The sequence below is a fragment of the Anabrus simplex genome, chromosome 1 (genome assembly GCF_040414725.1).
Source record: "Anabrus simplex isolate iqAnaSimp1 chromosome 1, ASM4041472v1, whole genome shotgun sequence".
Classification (NCBI taxonomy): Eukaryota; Metazoa; Arthropoda; class Insecta; order Orthoptera; family Tettigoniidae; genus Anabrus; species Anabrus simplex.
The window spans coordinates 882,478,427-882,502,901 of NC_090265.1; the positions used below are offsets into that span (position 1 = coordinate 882,478,427).

A 24,475-nucleotide genomic window follows, 5' to 3' on the forward strand; every position below is an offset into this window, starting at 1 on the left:
CGATGTTTTCTAATGTCAATTGTGTATATTGTGTTTAATCTGGTCATGGGTTCACCTCAGTGATCCAGATTATTTCGGCATTGTCTTTGTCGACTTGTTGGTTCTGTGGAAGTGTTTAATGAAACATTATTGAAATTATAGTAACATAACGTCAAGAATTAGCTTTTCTCTTTCTTTTGAATTTAATTCAGATTAGTAAGATCATTTAGTTTAAAAGCAAAGGCAAAGATTTAAAACAACGAGCAGTTAAAAATTGATCTGTGATTAGATTGAATATTCAATTATCAAGGTAGATTAAATACTTAATAAGTAACTCAAGGAGAAAATGATTGATACCTCATTAATTCATATTAATTCATAACTAATTAATAATCACATAATTAGAGCAATTAGATAACATGGCATAAAGGATCATTAAGAGATGTGTTAATCATATAATTACCACGTGGATAATTCGAAATTTTGAATTTATTTGTTATTGCAAGTTGGAGAAGGTCTTTTGTCAGTTATTTTGTAAATATTGGAACGAGTTAGGGACGGCTCAGTTGTATTTGATTTCCAATTTTGAAGCCAGTGAAGGACTAATTTCTTTTTATGTATAGTTTTTCAGAACGTAACCTTTGTTGACGCAGATGAAAATCAAATTTAGTTTCTGTACAGTCTGATCAAAAACTAACTTCGTGAAAATATTAATGTAACATCAAGAATATTTTGTTTATTTTATGAGTGCTTATATATAATAAATATCAGAAATGTTGTTTGAATTTATTCTTTGCATGGTCGTCAATCCTATTCCTTTTAAATGCCTCTAAAATAAGGTCAGCCGGTGAACGAACATTGCCCCTTGGGATCTCTCGCTCATCGACTGAGTTTAGTCAGGGTAAAAGGGAGCAGTGTATAATCTTTATTGATCTAAGAAATGAAGGTGTTATTAAAACTAAGCTATTTAGCATAAAGTTTATTACCAGACCTGGTTTTCTGCAGCTATTTGGCACAGAATTATCCCTTAGTTATTATGTAAATATTGGAACGAGTTAGGGACGGCTCAGTTTTGATTTCCAATTTTGAAGCCAGTGAAGATCTAATTTCTTTTTATTTATTGTTTCTCAGAACGTAACCTTTGCTTACGCAGATGAAGATCAAATTTGTTTCTGTACAGTCTGATCAAAAACTAACTTCGTGAAAATATTAATGTAACGTCAAAAACATTTTGCTTGTTTTATGAGTGCTTATAATATATAATAAATGTCAGAAATGTTTTTTGAATTTATTCTTTGCTTGGTCGTCAATCATATTTCTTTTAAGTTCATGATGTAAATGGGTGACCAAGTTGGTGAGCTTAACGCTTTTGATAGGAAAAAAATTTGTTCTAGTTGTGTGTGTGTGTCCTTTAGCGTAGACAGACTTTTTGCTGATTCAGCATAGTTCCAAGATAAGTTCATGAAATTTTAATTACTCTTCCTCGTTAGGTTCTTCAGTCTGTCGAAACTAATTTTTGAATAAATACATTTATAAACTACCTAAAAAGAATATGTTAACAGAATTATACTTGAAAAAACACATAATTAAAAATATAATGACATGCTTTGTTCTTGAAAGGACATCATCAGATTCTATTAAATCACACTCAAAAATACTTAGAAACGTACGAATATTTGTTTAATCTCTGTTTAAATACTTAAAGATTTGAAATTTGGAACATCAATATATGAAGTCCTCACTTCTCTCCACTCTGTCATAGAATGCAAAAATCACACACACAAAAAGAAATCAATGAGTCATTATTTTAGACGTCTCCCACTGTACTTCTAATATTTCAATAGTTAAGGACAGAACTACTTCAGGGTATACTCTAGTCTCAACATTAAGACAAAAAATGTCTTTGCTATCCTTTCTGTCCTTTAGTGAAAACAAACTACACAACGCACTGAACTCAACAGCTGTATTTAAAAGTGAGTGTGAATTCATTAACATAATTAATAAAAGGTGTTACAACAGAATTAATACAATTATCCTTCTTACTTGTCCGACTCGTTGGCTGAACGGTCAGCGTACTGGCCTTCGGTTCAGAGGATCCCATCCCGGTCTGGGATTTTAACCTTAATTGGTTAATTCCAATGGCACGGGGTCTGGGTGTATGTGTTGTCTTCATCATCATTGCATCCTCGTCACGACGCGCAGGTCGCCTACGGAAGTCAAATAGAAAGACCTGCACCTGGCGAGCCGAACCCGTCCTGGGATATCCCGGCACTAAAAGCCATACGACATTTCATTTCATCCTTCTCACATCATTTTGTCCACCTATTTCTAGTGAAATAGACAGACTCTGCTCTTATTTCACCTCCATAATTCAGTCAGACCAACAACTGTTATAATTTTAGTTATTAATTGAGTTCTCTAATTCCAAAACCCGGCTATCTGCACATTGTAAAATTTTTCAGAAGAGCCAGAAAACCAATTCTGATTATGTATGCAAGAAAAGAATCCATTTCACCCACTAAAATAATACAAAAACTATGCTTTTCATAGACATTGTGATTAATAATCATATATAATTCCTTCTTGGGTTATTTACATTTTAAATTAACACATGGCAAATTTTGGAACTAACCATGGGATAGTTTTCCAATTTTGGAACTAAAACAAGCAACGTTACAGATTGTTTCTCCCAAATGAATAAGAAATAATTGCTAAAGTGTTCATAATACTTAAATATGATTTGTTATGATAGTTACAAGACACATGCAATTGTCACTACATTTGCTTGAAATAAAAAATTAAGTTCCTACACAGTGTCTGTGTTTTCCACCATAGTTGCACAAAACTCTACATTGGCACTACCTTCAGCATCTTCATTGTCGCCCAGTTCCAGAAAATGTTTATTGAATGCAAGGATTTTGATGCTTTTCCAGTCATCCCCAAAATGTTTCTCTAACAGCTTCTCAATATCTCTAAATTTGAGTGGATCAACAGTAATACCAACAGCAACAATAACAGCTGGTGACATATTTTACAAACTCTTTCCTCTCTTAGTGACACTTCTGAGGACCCAAAAATCTGGCCTGTAATGCAGTTCCCCCGAAACTATAACAGAATGTTTATGTAGTTTAAGTGAAAACCGCTTTGAAGAAGTGAACTTAAAATGCCATTGTCCTGCTGGTTTAACATTTCAACCACTGATTTCCAGGAATAAACTGTATACTGTGTCCTCAGATGAATAGTACTCCCATGTTCAGAGAAGATTTCACGATAGTTATGAGGTTCTGAGATTACTTCATGGGAGTGAATGATTTTCTCGATCCTAGCAAACATTCTATCCGGGGGGGTAGGAATGAATGATCGACCATGGGAAAAATTACCTCAATATTCTGAATGTTCACCGGAGTTGAATTTAGAAGCCAGGATGAGAACAAAGTCATCATAGTAGTGTTCTTGTTCCCCCCTTACGCACCTCTCAGCAGCTAATCGCGAAGTTGTGATATTGTTGTAGTCTGTGTTACAATGGGGAATCTCACTCCTAGATATAACATACAAAATATTTTCAATAATCATCCTTAATATGACAGGTTCACAACTTGAGAAAGAACTAGGAGAATATCAAGGAGATTTCAGACCCTGGAGGAGCTGTCCTGATCAGATCACGACTCTTAAGTTGATGAAATGTCGTATGGCTTTAAGTGCCGGGATTCCCAGGACGGGTTCGGCTCGCCAGATGCAGGTCTTTCTATTTGACTCCCGTAGGCGACCTGCGCGTCGTGATGAGGATGAAATGATGATGAAGACAACACATACACCCAGACCCCGTGCCAGTGGAATTAACCAATTAAGGTTAAAATCCCCGACCCGGCCGGGAATCGAACCCGGGACCCTCTGAACCGAAGGCCAGTACGCTGACCGTTCAGCCAACGAGTCGGACTCTTAAGTTGATAATGGACTATAACAGGAGAAGAAACAGAGCTATGGTGAAAACATTTGTAGATTTCAAGAAAGCTTACGATTGGATCCATGGCGAATATCTGTTTAAAACTTTAAGACACCTTGGACTACACCCCAGATTAATAAACATGATAACATTGACTCTCACTAACATCAAATCAAAAGTGAAGCTTAGGGGTGAAACATCAGTCATTTGAAATTAAACCTGGACTACGGCAGGGAGATGGGCTCTCACCACGATTATTTAATTGTGCTCTACAAATGGTAATGAGGAAATGGTTTAGGAAATGTCCCCCCAAAAATAAACATTGGCCGAAAAATCAAAACAAATTGCCTAGGTTCGCCGACGATTTAGCATTACTAGCAGTGGACGTAATAGAAGCAAAAACCCAGATATCAGGACTTCAAAACATTGCAAATAAAAGTGGCCTCAAAATATCATTTGAAAAACAGAAATTATGCCCCAAAAACGAACACAACTAAAAGAAGTTGCCGTAAATGGTAATAAAGTCAAAATAGTAACTCAATTTAAATATCTTGGAGAAGTAATAACACACAACATAAAAGAAAAATCTCAATCGAAACAAGAACAAACAGATTAGCTAAAGCACAAAAATTAATGTGGGATATCTACAAAAATAAATGTCTATCAATAAATGAAAATTTAAACACTACAACACAGTTATAAACCCGGAAGCTACATATGCAGCAGAAACACTTTTTCACCTGAATAAACAATCAAAGACTGACAGACTTCAGAAAACTGAAAGGAGGATTGGAAGAACCTGCATCAACAAAAAATACCAGGAAGATGGACAGTGGTGGATAATACCTAACAAAGTCATGTACAAGGAGCTAGAACCCATTACAGATACTATGCGTAAGAGGAGACTGGAGAGATTCGATACTTCTGAAACAACTAGTACAACACAATCTCGTCTTAAATATATCACAACAGGATGACGCAAGTGCGATAACAGGTATAACTTGAAAACAATATCCTCTCACCCATGGCTAATTAATGCAGATATCGAGCTCAAATTATTACGGTTGTTATTATTATTTTACGATTGTGATTATTATTATTATTATTATTATTATTATTATTATTATTATTATTATTATTATTATTATTATTATTATTAGTATTACTTGTATGTATAGCTGTGAAGTGTTACATCAATTTAGTATGAGTATTACTATTACTATTATTTACGTAGTCGAATGATCGGAATGTGTGTGAGGTTATGTAATGAAACATATGTTGTACATAGATATTCATATGAGTTCAGTTAATGTAAATTCCTGTAAATTAATGTATTCTTACCTGTATAATTTGTAATCCATTATTGTGGAACACACTGTAACTTCCAGAATGGTATAGACACTAGAACATTTGAGAATATTCTGTACACAATTTCTATGTATTGGCCACTCTGGAATATTCAAAAAGGTAGTTTCTTTTGTAATGTATCTTTCTAATAATATTCGAATAGGTGTGTTTATTGGGAAAACAGTTCGATTATCTACATCTAGTAATCGAAATCCATCTACAGGTATTTCGTTATAGGGGAGTATATATGAGTCAAATTCATAACGGGTGGTAAAGTCTGGGCCAAAGTCTTCCTAGTTCAATACTAGGTGAGAGACTTCTATGAAAAAAGCTCAAAAGAAGAAGATAAAGAAGAATACTTCAGAAATAATAAATAAAATTATTCCCCATCGTAACCCCTTTCTTACTCGTAAGGTGTGAAGGCGATCTTGACACTGAAGTCAGTTACTGTTGAGTTACTGAAGTTGTGGTTTGGAAGTTATTGGAAGAGAGTGGCTGACATACCGAGTTAAGGCAGTCTCCATGCTGAATTGATCGTTGTGCTTCAAAGTATAACCTCTGTGGTATTCGGTGTCACTTGTCAACTTTTTTAATGATGGCGGCTTGTTGATATTCTTGAAGTGAAGTGTTTTATTGTGATACTGTGATTAAGGTTATGTGTGTGTTAATTTGCGTAGGTATGTGAACAAAATTAATTGTACCAACTGACAGCATCTTGCGTGCGTCTGCGTGGATACGTAAGAGATGATCTGAAGGAAATAGGCCCTACAACAGAAGACATCACAAATAAGATAAAATTGAACACAAAGCTCAATAATACAAACCTCCGCTTTACCCTTACACAAAACAAACCAACAAAACGCATATTTTCAACCGAGGAAACGACACGATGATCGGAGCGTCTGAAGAAGAACCGGGAGGACCGCATAGCCCGAACAATCCACTCAAAGAGACCTGAACGATGGACAGAATAAAGTGATCCTATGCAGTCATAAAAGAAGAAGAAAAAAGAAGAAAGGATATGCAACACAGCAGATACAATTGTACTGGAACCCTTCGAAAATTCTGATTGCTAATTGCTTAACGTCACAACGACACAGATAGGTCTTATGGCGACGATGGAATAGGGAAAGCCTAGGAGTGGGAAGGAAGTGGCCGTGGCCTTAATTAAGGTACAACCCCAGCATTTTCCTGGTGTGCAAATGGGGAAACCACGGAAAACCATCTTCAGGGCTGCCGACAGTGGGATTCGAACCCACTATCTCCCGTATGCAAGCTCACAGCTGCGCGACTCTAACCGCATGGCCATCTCGCCCGGTAAAACATCTGATTTATTCCATTGGTAAATGAATACGTTTTCTCTATTGAATGGCGCTTTTGAATGTCCTTTTACAACAGTGAGATTATACCAAATACAATAGAGACAATATGCGACACTCAGCGAGATATCGAGGGACAGCTCTCTCTAGCGGATTGACCTGAGAACTACTGATTCAGTCATAAGAGCATGTGTATTTGTGTGAAAAGTTTTTGGTGTTATTTATGCGTTTTCAGTGAGTTGACATAATTAAATAGTAGCGTGTGTCATTAATTGATATCTCCTCTCAACATGAGGGGAAAGGTATCTGCTGTGTTTGGCTGCAGTAACTATGAAGTAGAGAAGAATGAGCGGTCTTTCTTCCGTTTCCCTCGTGACAAGAAAATGTAAGTAGTATTGTGTTTGCGTATATGTTCTTCCAGTGACAAAGAGATTTTTATAGTACTTCATAATCTTCTGACCTGCTCGACCCATATTTTAACTGGCTTAAAATATAATGCGCATATTTTATTGTATAGTGCAGCAGTTAACCTTCAATACCGATGTGTTGTTGTAGGTGTGATCTGTGGGTTTGATTTAATTCAGGAAAATACATATGCATATGAGTGTGGCTGGTTGTGTTCCAAGTTACCCCATTTGGATTGCCGTAATGCGTTTTCAAGCACTGAAGAAAATATGAGTGATTTAAGAAATGTATATATTTTGTTGAAACAATATGATTATGCAAATTTGCTTTACCCTAATGTAATGGCATTATGGCAAGTATTGCTTATAGGGAAAGTTTGAATGTTTTTGAGTCTAAATTTATAGATTTTCTTTCTGTTAGTAGGCTTCAAGCTAAAAGGAAAATTTTCCAGCTCTTAAATGTATATTCATTGAATCATGTATGTAAGGAATGTGCCGATATTTTTGTTGACAAATGTTTTAATATGATGATATAATAGTTTTAAATGAGAAAAAAAAATCTAGTTGTGAACGTTCAGCAGGAATTCTAAAGCTAAAAAAAGTAATGCATAAATGAAAGATCAACCCCTTTCACAGCACTCCTTTTCACATCTTGATTATATGTCTAATTTCAGTCTTTAAATAATCTGTTAAATAATTCTTCATTCATTTATCCAGAATTGCATTAGCAACTTTGAAGTTAATACCTTACCAACACTTTCTTTCTGAACGTAATTTATTTATCCATTTTCGTATATACATTTCCATTGATATTTCAATTTAGCCCGAATTTTCAGGTCAAGCCACTAGGAGCGCTACTTGCGACTTGTCTCCCATTTTAATAAGGCTAAATCCGGAAGTGTCGCGTATTGTCTCTATTGTATTTGATTACACTGATATAACTGACAATATATTAGGCCGCTTGATTTGCTACTCTCGGTAACAGGTTATTTTTCTGGTCATACCTTCATATGTGCGTACGCCTGTTATGTTATGTGACCCTCTCAGACTGATTCTGATGGTTCCGTCAGCTTCTGCTTCGAACGCTAGCGGTGTACCGTGTCCGAAGATCCATCTGGTGACGAATGAACGTACCATTCCCACTTCTATTAGGTAACGTTTACATACAAAGCTTTTCTCGAGGACAGTCGAGATTTTCTTCTGATGACGCAGAGCATACTTCTCTGCGAAACGTTAAGAATTAAACCTTATTTTCTTGACACGGCATAAGCCCAAAGCCTATATTTGTTGAATATGCGTCAGTAGCTTTCTTTCACACGTAAATCTGGATTATTTTGCTTGTTCTGAAAAATTTGCCACATCGTTTTAATATTGAGGTCATTACTGAGGTGTATACATTCTTTAGTTTTACTTCTGCAGTAATGTGGCTCAATACCTTTGTTTTTTCAATGAACGTTTTCACTACTGCCTGTCTATGACTAAAGGAGTGTGGGCAATGGTCTCCTCTACGTGTCTCAAAGGGTATTTTTCCTGTTTTTCAGAATCGGGGCACAACACCCTGTACTCTATGTTTCGTAAGTCCTAGCACATTCAAGATTATTTCATGGCAAACTGGAAGATTAGTGTCAGGCCTTTTATTTGGGATGTAATATTTAATTGTTACCAGTTTTTGTTCTCTTGTACATTATGTGCTTCGCCTTTTTAGATCCCTTGGATTAGTGTGTTTCAATAAATACAAATCTTGATTCAGTTTTTCTCTATGGCCATAGAAACATTGGTAAAGATATAAAAAGGTCCATCAAACAAATGGTGGGTTCTGGAAATAACCTATAATTATACTTCACGATTTCTATTCTATTGAATCGGGCCGGATTTGACGCTCAGTGACTGAATCATAGAAAGACAATATCTTGGACTACCGCTTTTTACAACAAAATGTATTTTCAATTTCATTGCAGATGGCCGGTTTTGGAACCAGAGGACTCAATGAATCTTGTGCAGATCACTGAGATTGATTCTCTAGTTTCGGCAAGGAACCACTACTCTCACCCTCACCTACAGATATATAGACCACCCTACCGTACTACATCTGGGGTTACTCTGTGTGATGAAAGTGCTCTATCCTGTGCTTGCGGTGCCAGAACCATCCAATTTACACTCATGATTATGTCTTCACAGCCATGAGTCTATACTGTGCGCTCAGGTAGGACCTTCCTCAGTGAGTGAGTGAGTGAGTGAGTGAGTGAGTGAGGAGGATGCTGCAGAATGCATGTATTTACCCTACTCGCATGTTTCACGTGGAGACTGGCCTTCATCTTTCCATGGAAATGTTAACTGTCTTTTGTTATTCTTTTATTTAGGCTAGTTTTTTCATGCTGTATACCGTTCGGAGAAGAAACCGTTTTGTTCTTTAACCTACGAAGGTAATCTCAAAAATAAGGCCTCCTATTCATTTATAAATACATAGACCTATTTATTTCTACAATGGTTTACATCATTTTACAGCTTGAACATTTAGCTATTTTTCTACATAATCACCATTTCAGTCGATGCATTTTTCTAGACGCTGTGACAGTTTTTGTATGCCCATATCATATTAGCTCGCCGCTATGCTGTTCAGGAAGTTGTGAACCTCATCTTTCACCTCGTCGTCAGTGCTAGCACCCATCTTGCGCACACCTTCCGGTATTTCAACTTTTCTGTTAAAATTCCGTGAGTGGGGCTACGGAAAATCTCAGAAACCAAAGTGCAGAGATCGCCCAGGGTGATCCGCCGATCTTCACGCAGGTTTTGCTCAACCTTCACGACTGTCTCGACGGTCTCCTGCTCCTTTGTTCGTCGTGAAATTCAGTCCGATCGGGTGCAAACTCTCTACACCAATTACGAACATTTTTGACATCCATGCACTTGGCGGCAACATCCACAAGGAGCTCCATTCTCAACGGCTGCCAAGCCAAGACTGAGATCCTCATTTTTTGAGGGGGGGGGGGAAGCTCGCTCCCCCCGCGTGACCATCGACTCAATCTGAATGGCCTCCGACATGCTATTAATTTCTAAGAAAGAGATAGCACGGGTAGAGTGGGATGTGATAACAAGGAGTATCTGCCGGTTTCCGAGTCAGACACGTTACCACGGCAAAGTTTGTATTGATTGGACAGTGTTAAGGTGTGGTATTGAAGGGTCATGGAAAAACCACACAGGCAGAAAGAGAAATAGCCTACATGTAAAACCTGACATCTTGTGATAGCACATGCAAGAATGTGGTCCGGGAAAGGTCCAGCGGTAGTGTTAGTTGAAAAGAGGTATCATGCACCAGCCATGATACATCATCTCGCCGTACCATCTGCCAGGGGATCAATCCGTCTGGGCACTGCCGTGACTAGCGCGGGCCTTGCCGGCTGCGGAGCCATGCGTCGAGTACCACTAGGGCCCGCCACACAGCACCACCTCCTTGGTGTCCCTCGTACCCAGTCTCCGATCCCGGAAAGTGAGGCCAAGCCCGCCGAGGCGGGGCCCTCGTGGAAGGGGGGCGTCATTACGCCGGGGCTCCTTCCCCTCTTCCCGCGCCATGGCTCGGTAGACTGGGCAACTACAAGGGGAGGCTGATGGCCCCCGCGCAGTTGGCGCACACCGGCGCCTCCTTAAGTGTTGCGCAGGTCGTGTAGTGGTGATCACCCCCACAACGGTTGCACTTCACTTGGAGCCCACACCTCTCCTGCCGGTGGCCACACCTCAGACAGTGGAAACACTGCAAGAGCTGCTGAGGGTGGCGTTTCAATCTCACCTGATTGCCGCTACCTGCTGAGATCCTCTCCTGGTTGGCTCCTCGCCCGACTGCTGTCATGGTAGCAGTCCTGGGTTGCGGCTGGGCGGCCCTTTCCTGGTGGGCCAGCGTCTTCTTCTTCTTCCTGGTCCTGGGGAGGCGTCTTCTTCCCGGAGATCTCTTCTCGGCAGGGGAAGAAGCCTCTTCCTGGTGGCCCTCCTCCCGGCCTGGTGATCCCGGGGTAGCGGGTGGTTCTGCTGCGTCACCGTCTTCTTCCTTCTCCTGGCTGGCGGCGGTGGCGTCGGTCGGTGCTAACATTCGACGGCGTTCCCTGTCCTGTGGGGCGCACGTCGATGTCTGCAGCTCGACAGTCACACTGGCGGACTGGGCATGGACAACAGCCTCTAGACGCCAGGGGGCTTCGTCCTCCACTGCAGTAGAAATGAATTTTTAATAACTTCGGTTAAAAGGACAAGAAGAGATAAAATCTAAAATATTAAAATCAGAGAAGAGCTAAATATAGAAACGTTAGTACAGAAGATACAGAATGCAAGACTGAGATTGTTTGGACATGTAAAATGACTGGAAAAGGAACGGGTAGCAAGAAGGGAACTGGAAAAAGAAGTTAAGGGGAAGAGACTTTGGAAGACCGAGAAGAAGGTGGATGGATCAGATTTGGAAGGACATTAGAGAAGCTGGATTGGATGTGGCGGAAGTAATGGAGCAGGAAATGTGGAAGGACAGAAAGGAGTGGAGGAGGCTTTTTAACCACACCCGGGCGACTGGAGTGGGACATTGATGATGATGATGATGATGATGATGATGATGATGATGATGATGATGATGATGATGATGATGAGATTTTATGAATCTGAATTCAACCAGCGAAGGTTTAGAAGTATTTTTATTGTTCAGTTTGGTCTACTTAATACTGCACGTAATGTTCAACTTATCAATATGGTATTGATTCATCGTAATACGAGGATAATCCCAAAAATAAGGTCACCTATTTTTTATAAATACAGAACTCTGTTCGTGTGGCTGATGGTCATAATATCGTGAAGAGTGTTTCCCGCGCTCGCATATAAAAATGCGCACGCCGTACTGAAGATCTCGAGGACGAGCTTGACTGTACTAGCGAGAACACGTACGTGTCTCTCGCTCCGCTGTCCCTCTCCTCGCCAGGCACTCTGTACTTTTTAAGTATTAACCAGGCAGTTGTGCTTGTTAGTACATTTTCGAAAGAGCATTTGTCGGAGCTGAGCACTTTTCAGTGCTCGCTATTTCTCTTACAGGAGCTTTATTTTGAGGAGGACCAGGATGGAGAAGCTAACTGTTCCAGCGAGACCGGCCGACTACGACTGCGGGAGTGCCGTAGCGAAACTACAAGCGGCGCTCATAGCTGCGGAAGCCCCCGATCTTCCGACGCACGGCGCTGTTGGTGTACAACCGGTGGGGGAAGCACACCTACGAGGAGACGATTTATATAATCGATCTCCTTAAAGCGATCGCGGAGTTCATCGGAGAGTCGCTCTTCGAGATCATCAGCGAGGTGATCCCTGGCTGCACGGTCATCATCCGCCCTCGGGATGCAACCAGCCTCACGAGATACGAAGAGCTGGCGTCCCAGCAGCATCAAGTGGTCCGACTACCAAGACTCAGGGAGAACCTGGACGTCTCAGGCTACCAGGAGGCAGCCACCCAGACGGAGCCAAGGACGGAGGACGAAGGCGGCGCTTGACGGCAGCGTTCCTAAGCGCCGCGACGGCGCGCCCCCAGTTGGACCGCTGTACTTTACGAAGTATACGCAGACCAACAAGGCCGCCAACCAGGATCGTCGACCGGCTGCCAGCGCGAAGTGCACGCAGACACAGGTCTACCAGGAAGGGCCTGTTACCCGAGCGCAATCCAGGAAAGCGCCCGCTCTTATTAGTTACCAGCGTTTCTAGTCCGTATGTTACAATGGGTATGTAATATTGTTTATAGAATGTTAATTTCATTCTCGTGGGTAATTTGTCATCCCATAAAAACTCTCTGACTTGATGATAAAATGTTTTACCTTTACTTAGTCTGTTATTAATTTCAGGGTTGTTTTCAATACTTCTATTAATAATGCTACACAGATATGTAAACTATTCTACATTATCTAACTGTTCTCCAGCTACGATCACTTGGCTTCTCTTTTTTTCTTTTCCACAGTGCATGACTACAGTTTTCAATTTACTAATTACCATTCCAAACACCTTCAGACTTTCATTCCAAATGTCCAGCCTCCTTTGTACTTCCTTTTCTCCCTTTCCCCAAATCACCACATCATCTGCAAATACCAAAGCATTCACTTCAACACTACCGTTAATCTATTTTACATGTTTTATGATTTCATCCATCAATATAATAAACAATAATGGCGAGAGTGCACTTCCTTGCTTGAGGCCTTTTTCGTATAAAATGTTTTAGGGTCACCACTTCCCACTTGTACACTGCTTTTACTCTCATTATACAACATTTTAATCTTGTTAATTAATGATATTGGTACATTCCTTTCCCGTAAGCATTCCCATATATGTTTTCTCTTAACTGTACCATAAGCTTTTTCCAAATCCAAAAATACGAAGATGATTTCCTTGTTCCTTTTCAAATGTTTTCCCATTATCGTTCGCACTGTAAATACCAAGTCTATTGTTGATCTATTCAGTCTAAAGCCATATTGTTCTTCCTTTAACTGTGTTTCTATTATATCCCTCAGTCTTTTGCCTATGACTTTCTCCATTATTTCAAATCCATGCAGATCACTGATGATTCATTCTCTGGTTTCCGCAAGGAACCACTACTCTCTCCCTCACCCGCAGATATATAGACCACCCTACCGTACTACAACTTCGTATTTCCGTGTTAGGCAACTTTCTTTTTATCCAATCTTGGAATGCCATTCTTTTATCCTCCTCCCCAATTCCCAAACCCTGATCTTTGGCTTCTTCTACAGTACAATTTTAGAGATTTTTACTTGTTTAAATTCCACAATTGATAATCTATATCCCTCTATAATTTTCACTTTTCTTCCTATTATACTTTTTAACAATGGTACAATGCTTTCTTGTTGCCAATCTTCAGGTATTCTTTCATCCTTCCACATGGTATTGAGGGCTCGGTATAGCCAATATAGTCCACTGCTGCCTTAATCATATCAGCATTGAATTCATCTTTTCCACTTGCTTTAAATTTGGACATTGCTTTCACTGCCCTTTCAAGTTCCAGCCATGTTATCGGGTTCTCTTCTTTTTCTCCATCTATTATTTCCATTTTATTGTCATCTTCTTCCTCCGAGCAGTCATCCTCATTATAAAGTTTTCAAAATATTTTGCAATCACCTTCTGAAGGCCCTTTTTGTCATGTACTATGGATCCATCTTCTCTCCCTAATGCCTTGATTTTTTTCTTGATTTATTCTTTTTGATTTTATTACTCTGGATAATAGTTTCTGATTTCCTCATCTATCTTGCTCAATTTTGTTTGTAAACTCTCCCCAACATTTCTCCTTTTCTTCCTTGATACTCCTCTTTAATTGTAGTTCCCATTTTTGTAATCCACATGTAGCCTTTCTATCTTATTCTCATCCCTCTGATACATTTCTTTGCTTTTCCTTATCAATTTCTTTCTTCACCTTGTTCCTTTATTTTATTTCTTTTTATAATTTGTCTGTCCACCACCGTGTCTCATTTCCCTTAACCTGTGCTTTTGTTTTCCCGCACACTTCAATTGCTGCTTACACAAATGTCCGTCTTAAATTGTCCCGCTCTTCTTCTTCTTCTTCTTCGCCACTTCATATTTCCGTGTTAGGCAACTTTCTTTTTATCCAATCTTGGAATGCCATTCTTTTATCCTCCTCCTCCAATTCCCAAACCCTAATCTTTGGTTTCTTCTTCAGTACAATTTTAGAGATTTTTACTTGTTTTAATTCCACAATTAATAATCTATGATCACCTTCCATACTTTCACTGGGGATTATCTTCATATTCATAACGTATCTTCTCCATTCTCGATATGTTATAATAAAATCAATGAGTGTTCCATACTGTCCATTCCAACTATATCCGCTGATCTTATGGCTATTCCCCTTCATAAACCATGTGTTATTTATTATCAGGTTATTTCTGATACAAAAGTCCAACAGTTTCTCTCCATCTTCATTTCTATCACCACACACATGTGGGTCCAAAACATTCTAATATCCCATTCTATCAGTTCCCACTGGGGCATTCAGATCTCCCATTATCATGATCCCATCTCCAACAATATGTGTTTCCAGTTCATTGAGGCAATCATCATTTTCTTCCACGCTACCTCTTGTCTGTGGAGCATACACCTGTACTATCTTCAGTAGTTCTGTGTTTACATGTATGTGCATTATTATAATCCTTTCATTTAAATACTCAACTTCAGCTATCGGTTCAACATTCTGATTCACTATAAATTCCACTCCATTTATTTTCTCTTTACTGTTACCCATCCAGTACAGGGTGTACCCCTTTCTTAGTTTCTTCATTCCTTTCCTTTTCATTTTATTTCACTTAATCATAAAATCTGATAGCAGGAAATATTTAGCATATATCTTATTGTTTTCTAAGTTTCTCAGGACTGTATTTCTTGAATATAGTGTTTAAATCCAAACTTCAGCTTAAACAATCACACTGAACATAACAGCACGATTGAAATACAAGATTTTAACAACAATAAATAATCAATGCTAATATAAAATTGAAGCTTAAATTATTTCTAACTACCAAATGTACCTGTGCTTCGCTACGGAATTTTTACATACTACACAGATTTCTACGTAAATTACTGTACACGTAGTGAGACTTCATTAAATTGTATGTCTCTTAGTGTTATCGAAGAAACACCACGGGGGTCTCCCTACATTCTTTCCCGTGTAAGGTGTGAGTTGTGATCAAAGACTTGAATATTACTTATCTAGACTCACAGAGCGCGCTGATGTTAAGCGGAATATTGAACATTTTCGCGCATCGCCATGTTGCGGGCGCTTCAGCTTCGAATGCATGGCTAGCACGTGGTAATGTTTACAGACCTTTGCATGTTTTCGATTTGAATCATGCCTGTTAATGGATCTGGTTTGGTATTATATGTGACGGAGTGATAATATATTGTCAAATATTTTCAAGGAATGTGGGAGCTGATACATTACGTTACCGGTAGTTAAATTGATCGGCAATATTAGGCCTAAAGTTAGGCATTACCTGTGGAATGGAAAGATATTCACGACGGTGAATTCGTGTCCGGCCTTCATTTGTACAGACTGCTATCAGAAGGGATCTGGTATTTCTTTTCACATGTGAGTAGAAATGGAACTGTTAAAAAATAACTGTCATGTACCATAATCGAGAACTAAACAGGTTATAGGGTGGTTGATTCAGAGAACGCATGGACATGATTTAGAATATTTAGGCTTATTTTTCTTGTTTATCTTTTTCCAATTCTTTGGGGATAATTGTTTAGAACTAAAAAGCTGTTCTGAAAAAGACTACATATTTTTCATACAAAGTGTGTAGCGGTATTACAAATTTGATAAACCTGGGCCTAGAATCCGTAAGATATGATTGATAGAACTTGATAAAACCTTCTAATATTAGGGTAAGGATTTGCTTCAAATTATCAATTATCTGAAAAATGATTTATTAGTATCTTATGTCTTAATTTCTCCAATTTTTTCCACATGCTTTATAATAAAATAATACAATTGTTAACACGCTATTCCAGAAAAATCTGACAATGTAAAGTCTAAACAAAGCTCATTACAATCTTGTCAATCCTAGTCTGGATTAGAAAACGCTAAAGAATTAACTTTCACTATGATATTAATCCTTCTGTTTGCAAGTGCTTTGCTTTCAATTTCATTTTTTTTCTTTCTGGTATAAATCATGGTGCTCATATTAGAGAAAAATTAGAACGCACTTTCAATTTTTATGTGCTCAGATAATGTTAATTCAGAATGAGTTTGTAAAAGCAGCAATTTTTAAGAAGGTAATATGAGGAGGGTTTTACATCTTAAATGATAACATTCTTACTTAAGCCTAACCGGGCGAGTTGGCCGCGCGGTTAGGACCGCGCAGCTGTGAGCTTGCATCCGGGATATAGTGGGTTCGAACCGCACTGTCGGCAGCCCTGAAGATGGTTTTCTGTGGTTTCCCATTTTCACACCAGACAAATGGTGGGGCAGTACTTTTAATTAAGACCACGGGCTCTTTCTTCCCATTCCTAGGCCTTTCCTATCCCATCGTCGCCATAAGACCTATCTGTGCCGGTGCGACGTAAAGCAAATTGTAAAAACTAAAACTTAAACCTAAACCATGGAGAGGAACTCGAACTAACCCTAGACATTAATTTCATTTTAAGAAATACACAATAGAAGACTAGCACCAGTGTAACGAATGTCAGGGATCATTTACCTAAATCCAAATCACACAAACATGATAATTTAACTTCTACTCATCCAATTACGTTATTTCGTATCCGAACCAAACCTAACCAAACCCCATGGCACAACAGGCCCGAAAGGCCATGGCCCAACAAGCGATCGCTGGTCAGCTTGAAGGCCTGTAGATTACGACGTGTCATGTGATCAGCACGGCGAATCCTCTCGGCCGTTATGTCACCGTCAGATAGCTCCGCAATTGTAATCACGTATGCTGAGTGGACCTCGGACCAGCATTCAGATCCAGGTACAAATCTCTGACCTGGCCGCGATTGAACTCGGAGCCTCCGGGTAAGAAGTAGACAGGCTACCCCTACACTGCAGAGCCGGCATTACATATTCAGAAAATGATAAAACATGTATCTGATTGTTATAGAAAGATTTCTGCAGTCATGTACTTTTTAAGCAATCTGTTCAGACAATAATTGAGTAAAATTTGCAGCAATTACTTATCTGAGAGGAATCATAAGCTATGTACCTTTCCCAAAACCCCATGGCACTACAGCCCTTGAAGGGACTTGGCCTACCAAGCGACCGCTGCTCAGCCCGAAGGCCTGCCGATTACGAGGTGTCGTGTGGTCAGCACGATGAATCCTCTGGCCGTTCTTCTTGGCTTTCTAGACCGGGGAATGTACCTTTCCTAGAAAGATTTTATTTCACAAGTTTTCTTTTTTGTTGATATTGAAGATTATTGTTATCGGTACAGGAGTTTGTAAATATTTAATTTATGTCTTCTCCAGTCTGCTGAGAAACAGGTAACTTTTATCTCACCATATGTAATCATACTTAAATTGTAGACCGCTTTTTGAACATGTCTTCATATTTTCAATAAAGTTAAATAATAATAAAATTGTTGATCCTAAGTTCCTCAAGAGACAGATTGCCACGTGATTCTCGTCCTTTGAGTCCGGCCTTCTTGCCATACGTACAATGTTCAAACGCATCAGTTACAAACACGACCCTTATATTAAAGTGAGCGACATGATCGTTTTCGAGATACCGCTAGCGTATTTTTGTAGTAGTGTATTTTTCAGTCTTCTTATTCAGTCTGCTAAAGGTTTCTTTTTTTAGATGCGCCACCTATATTACTATGTTATTTCGAGGAGGGGAGGAATTTATAGGCTATCCAAAGGATTTGTGTAGATTGTTCAGTTTTTATACAGAAGTATGTTTTAATATTACCACAGTCTTGATATTATGTATATTTATTGCGTGTGTACACGGTAGTCGGTGTAGGCTGTCATTAATTTCATAAGGCGAATGTTTTCATGTGTGCGAAATGTAAGTTAAAGCACGAATTCCATACGATCTCCGCGTCAAGCTCAGGAGCGCCCGCAACATGGCGGTACGCGCATGTACATGTCTTCCCCAGTCACACGCTTCTGCGCAGCCAGCGGTGTGGGGCCTTGGTTGTGATGATAATGGGATGCTCACTTGCCAACTGCCATTCTCAATCGTGTTGTGAATTTTCATTATAATGGCAGGCCCCTTGCCTATACTGCTCGTCATAATCAATTTGGGGAGTTTTTGTTACAATGACAGGCCCCTTTTCTACTTCCTGACACATTCTAGTTGAGGAGTTTTCATTATAATAACAGGCACTTTCCCTACTGCCAGTCAAACTTAAGTTTTGTTGTTATCATTATAATGACAGGTCCCTTTCCCTAAAGCCAGTCAGCTTACAGCCAGTCACACTCGAGCTGGTGAGTTTTGATTATAATAGCAGGCCACCTTGCCTAATGCCAGTCACATAATCGGGCAGGGGAGATTTGAACAAAAATTGCACGCACGTTCCTCTGCCTTCTGCCAGTCAAATCGAGAAGGAAATCATTCATTACAGTGGTAGGCCCTCCTTACTAATGCCAATTACACTTGAGTTGGAGAAGGCCCCCATTCCTACTGCCAGTCAAAGTCGATATGGGGGGTATTGATTACAATTGCAGATGCCCTTCCTGCTGACAGTCACTATCAATTTGTAAAGTATTAATGATAATGGCAGACACACCCTTTCTAGATCACTACAAATCAACTTCAATGAATATAGATCGATATACGAAAGTATATGCACGTTTACAATATTGCAGACCTTCGTTTACAGATTAACTGCCGCTAAACAGTACGTCATATCGACAAACAGATTGCACCATAAGACACCTCCTTTAGCGATCTACATGGTTGAACCTATGACATTTTCTCCTATCTCCTCTATTTATGGGTTAGATTGAGTTAAAAACGTTGAAAAGGATGAAATTTGGGCACAGTTTTCATACACTATTACTTTTTGGATACTTATGCGACAGCTAGAAATATAGAATTTACTTCACGAGTGGCCACACTTGGGCCAATATTTGTGATGAATTTGATGATTCTATCCTTAATATAAATGTGCCAAACTATGAAATATAAGTGTAAAAAGCACACAATTTACGTACAGTCAAGAAATACAGCCAAATCTAACGTATAATGGAAAGAGATATACAATATTAAATAGAAGGAATGATCCTCCTTTCAATACTCCGTTGTTAAGTTGAACCAAATAGAAGTTATAACCTGTTCATTTGGGACCGGTTTCAACACATTTGAAGTGTCATCATCAGCCAATTAGCAAAGCAGTGCAAACATTAAGTCATAAAGATCTAAAAACAACTAACACAATGATCACAGGCACAAAATAACACTACTTCGTGCCGAAGCAATTCCAGTTGTTGTTCATAACACAATGATCACAGTCAAAAGAGTAAAAAGAACACCACTATTTCGTGCCGAAACTAATCCAGTTGAAGTTCATAAGCAGATCTTGTACAATCCTGTTATGCCGCATTCACATATCAAGACGTAAGAAGATACGACAAAAAGTCACAGGACCAAAGTCGTAGATCACTCCAAATTGAACAAAAATTGAGCCATCTGTTTTATGATATGACTTGCCATTCAGCCACGAAATACGTCAAAATGAAGGTCTGCATTGGCATTAAAATTGACTCCATGTTTTGATATTTTCAGGGGTAAAAAGTGAAAAATTAAACACTTGGAATTTTTCCATTGCCTGTAGCCTGTAGGCTAAAAGCTATAATTTCCCCAAATTTCACTTTTCTAGCTCGTCTCGCAGATTGTGCCGCCATCTTAATTTGGGGGAGGGGAATAAAAATTAAGACTTTCAGGGAACTTCGAAACTCATAAAATCTATATTTTATCGCTTTGAATAAATATATCCGACTCTGTTCTTAAGCCGAGCCCCAAATTCGAAACACGCCAGCGTGCCCCCCTCAGGGAATTTTGAAAATTTCCTATTTTTCTAGGGATCCTGCGGTCATCAGCTTTTCTGGTACCAAGTTTGAGGTTTCTAAGATGCCTTGAAATGCCCCATTAATTCACGTATTTTCATTTTTATACCTTTATATCCGTCAGTTGGGTGGTTAAATTTAGGTTCTCAGGGTGAATATGACAATTTCTTTCATGAATACGGTTTAAAGTGTCCGGAGGTTCCGCTGAAGAGTGAGCATAATCGTTTGTAAGCCAATCTAACTCCCAAATGATAGCAGATAATCCAATATCTCTCATATCATCTCATAAATTATTACTATAATCATATATCCTATCTTAATACTACATATCATTACCTACTTTCAGAAAGAAAACGCAGGAATTGCCCTAATACTAGTTTATTAGCATGCTAATGAAATATTAAACAAAATTATCTTGACTTGGAAATCGTAGAGAAAAGAAAAACATAGTATGTTACATATTTCGTTTCAAATACCGTATTTTCTCAATTGACATGTTTGAAGTTGGGATTTCTTTCATCTTTCATCCATAACTTTCTGTTAATAACTTGTTAACTCATTACAATCCATCATTATTACACAAAAGTAGTTCAAGGGGGTAAATGAGGTTTGATTATTTATTATAGGAGGATAGGGTATTCTTCATATTTATTTTTGTTGGATTTTTGTGTTAGCATTTCGCAATACGAGATAGTTAATAAGTTCCCTTTTATGTGGTATCAACTGACCTTCCACATTAAATTATTATATTCATAGTAATACCAAGCAAATATAGTCATACTTATACATTTACGCCAGTGAAAATCAAATATCTTATCATTAAGTGCCATTCATAGAATTATCAATCAGTATAAATGATGCAATTCGTGCTGTATATTCACATATTCATGTGCTACTATCATTGGGGAACACTCATATTATTTACCGCTGTGCCATTACTATATTGTCATTCAACTCACCAATCTACCTTCTCATTGGAAAACAATCATTCAGTACGGCGATGTCTCTTACTATCCCTACATCTACTCCGTTAAATATGTGAGACTCATTTAAGCTTTCGTAAACTTTCATAACATACTACCATTCGACATTAATTCATTTGGACTGTACGTACATATTCATATAAACATAACTTAACCTAGCAGCTAGCGCCTTATTTACCATACAACATCCATAATTGACATATGAATCCGTAACAACTACTTCCTGCCATTACTTACACAATAAAACATAATATCTTCCCATACCATCATTATTTCACATTTCTCTTATATCTCTTCTTATACAGTAACTTCATTCGCATTCATAATTCTCAACTCATTCCCTCTAAAATGACATCTCTGTTACGGTACTCAAATCTATCGACGTCATATTCTTCTTATTTAATTGCGAATTCCCAATATACAATCCATTTCTTCTTACAGTACAGCCATAATTACCTTGTCTGCCGATCTGGTCTCTTCAATTTGTAGGTTTTACTCTGCAATGCAATTATTCCGATGCTAATCTCACCTAGTTCAACGCTAATGACCTTTCCGAGTAGATTGATACATAACCATCAATATACAAATTCCGTTCAAGCTTGTCTGTTTGTTAGGTCATCAGCCCAGAGGCTGGTTGGATCTTCAAATAGCACCACCAAAGGCTATGCAGTTATAGGGAAACTGCAAAAACCAATGACAGAGCCCAAATGAGGCGTACTAAGCAAGATGAGGAGTGAGGTAGTTTGCCATTGCTTTCCTCACTGGACCAGAAGGTGCCACTGCAGCACGACTGATCCTATGAGCAACACCTTTCATAGCACTCAGACACTAGTTGTGCCCCAAATGTCAGTACTCAGCAACACCCATACCCCAGCAGCTACCAGATTGTCACAGCCATGGATGAGACTGGGACTTCGGTGGAAGCTACATTTTGCTCTGGCCTGTGCCAAGAGACGAATACAAAAATACTGCATCCAACAAGAAATGGTAACAGGCTGCCGTTCAAGCTTACAATAACCTAAATTAACATTAGGGATATAACTATCATTCAAATTGGCACACGTTTGCGGTTAACTTCTCAAAAATTTAGCATTGTGAATCACATAATGGCACATACCATACACATTATCTGTAGGCAATTTCACACTCCTGCTATTTTTTTCATCAACTACGAGTAATTTTAGAATGAAAATCTGGGATCTTATTACTTATCTCGATCCGATTGTGCCATCTGCTTGCTTCTGATGGTTTCACGCCATCTCTGCACAATCAGCTCCCGTCTCCGTCTACTTCACAGCTTGGCAATGGTCTGGGCATCTCGGCTTGAGCTACGGCGTCCTGGGCGGCCTTCTTCCACCAGTTTAAGCGTACATCATCATATTGCCGGTTTCCATGCAATAAGAAGATAATATTAGTTGGGCGAAATGAACAGTTAGATCTTCCATTATCAGTCTTCTAACATATATGAATGGTTACTGTATTCCTTAATGCTTCAGAAATGTTCTCTAAATATATATCCAATAAGGCTTTTTCTCATAAAATATATCGTCAGCTGAGTGTTGACTAAGGCTCCTAACTAATATTTCTGTTGTTCTTGATGGTATCATGCCGCTTATTTTCTCAGCTTTATACTGGATCGTAACCGTTCCTGTCTCCAATATCTTAAATTGCGATGTATGCGTATTTCCTTATTCTCGGTTTATCTTGCACGCGTAAATGACTAAATCCAGCGCTAAGATGATTATTATCTCTCGGTTTTTCTTCCGTACGTTGACTCGACTCTTCTTGATTTGCAGTACAATATTACTATCTTTTTCAAAATCGATCTTCACTACTATTGTAGTTGAGAATAGCTTGAATTAAACTATTTTTGGACCATAGTGGTTTTATCAAAGAACCTCTTTTCTCGCCGGTCTTCATAAGTCTACGCCTTCTAATTACGGCCAATTCGCATCTTGGATTCATCTCATAGATGATCGCGCTGTTTGAAGCTACTCCGCGTCATTTCATCCGCTACATCTGCATGTCAACGATCATCTCGATTGTAACGTAATGGTACAATATATAGATCGCTCCAAACAGACTTCCATTTATTTATATAGATAGGGAAGGAAAAATGTTATTTTAATTGGATGTCATTACTTATGTTTCTTTATCTTGTGGAAATATGAAAAAAACACTTCCATGCTACCATTGATATTCCTTGCAACAAACATACCACTTTGCAGATTTACAGCTCATCATAAAAAAATAAGAAACAGTCGCTAGTAATCACATGGGCAGCAATTTATTGTTCTTTTGAGTGCCTAACTGTTGCATCAGCTTAGACTGCTTGGAGCACTGTTAGTAACTGACGTGCCTGGTACTGACTACAACACACCTGCAGATCTTTTGTTCATAGAATACCTTACATGGGTGTTAGAAGAAATTGAATGTGCAGAATTTAGCTTTAGAAAGATGTTTTTAACTTTTTACCTGGCCTCTCTTTTTTGCGAATGTTGTTAAATCGCTCTATTTCCAATCTTCATTGATTCAATGATATCTTCTTAAGCGTCATTGGATATATTCACCTTGATGCCTTGGTGACCTGCATGGCAGCAGCAGATATACTCAGTTGCGGCTTGCAGCACTCAGCCATCTTGACTATCTTATCCTCAGTTTTGGATATATGGGGCTTGTTCAATTCATTTTAATTCCTTCTTCTTGTTTCCTTTTGCCGTAGGCTTGAACCTTCTTTAAATTAAGATATTCAGACACTTCACAAATTTTCACAAAGATCACAATAATTTCACAACTGAATCAATTATTTGAGAAAGCACACATGGCCACTACTACTAGTTTTGAGAAAAGTGGAAAAAAATGCCTAGAGCTTCTAATGTTTGGAATTTGTGTCTGGTTTTTATACCAATTATTTATCAGATCTTTTGTAATAATTCTGATCATTTTTGAAAAAAGTAAGTTTTC

At 38.7% G+C, this 24,475-nt stretch overlaps 1 protein-coding gene across 1 annotated transcript in view; it reads right to left on the reverse strand.

Moving 5' to 3' along the window:
* LOC137500998 (uncharacterized) overlaps nucleotides 1-22,749 on the reverse strand; it is a 60,459-nt gene extending 37,710 nt beyond the window's left edge. Inside the window, exons 1-2 of the mRNA XM_068227814.1 lie at nucleotides 22,720-22,749; nucleotides 10,777-11,186 (exon numbers count right to left, since the gene is read on the reverse strand). Of these exons, the coding sequence (XP_068083915.1) occupies nucleotides 10,777-11,186; nucleotide 22,720 (411 nt within the window). The 5' untranslated portion in view covers nucleotides 22,721-22,749. The remainder of the gene's footprint in view (nucleotides 1-10,776; nucleotides 11,187-22,719) is intronic.
* Between the last annotated feature and the right edge of the window lie 1,726 nt (nucleotides 22,750-24,475).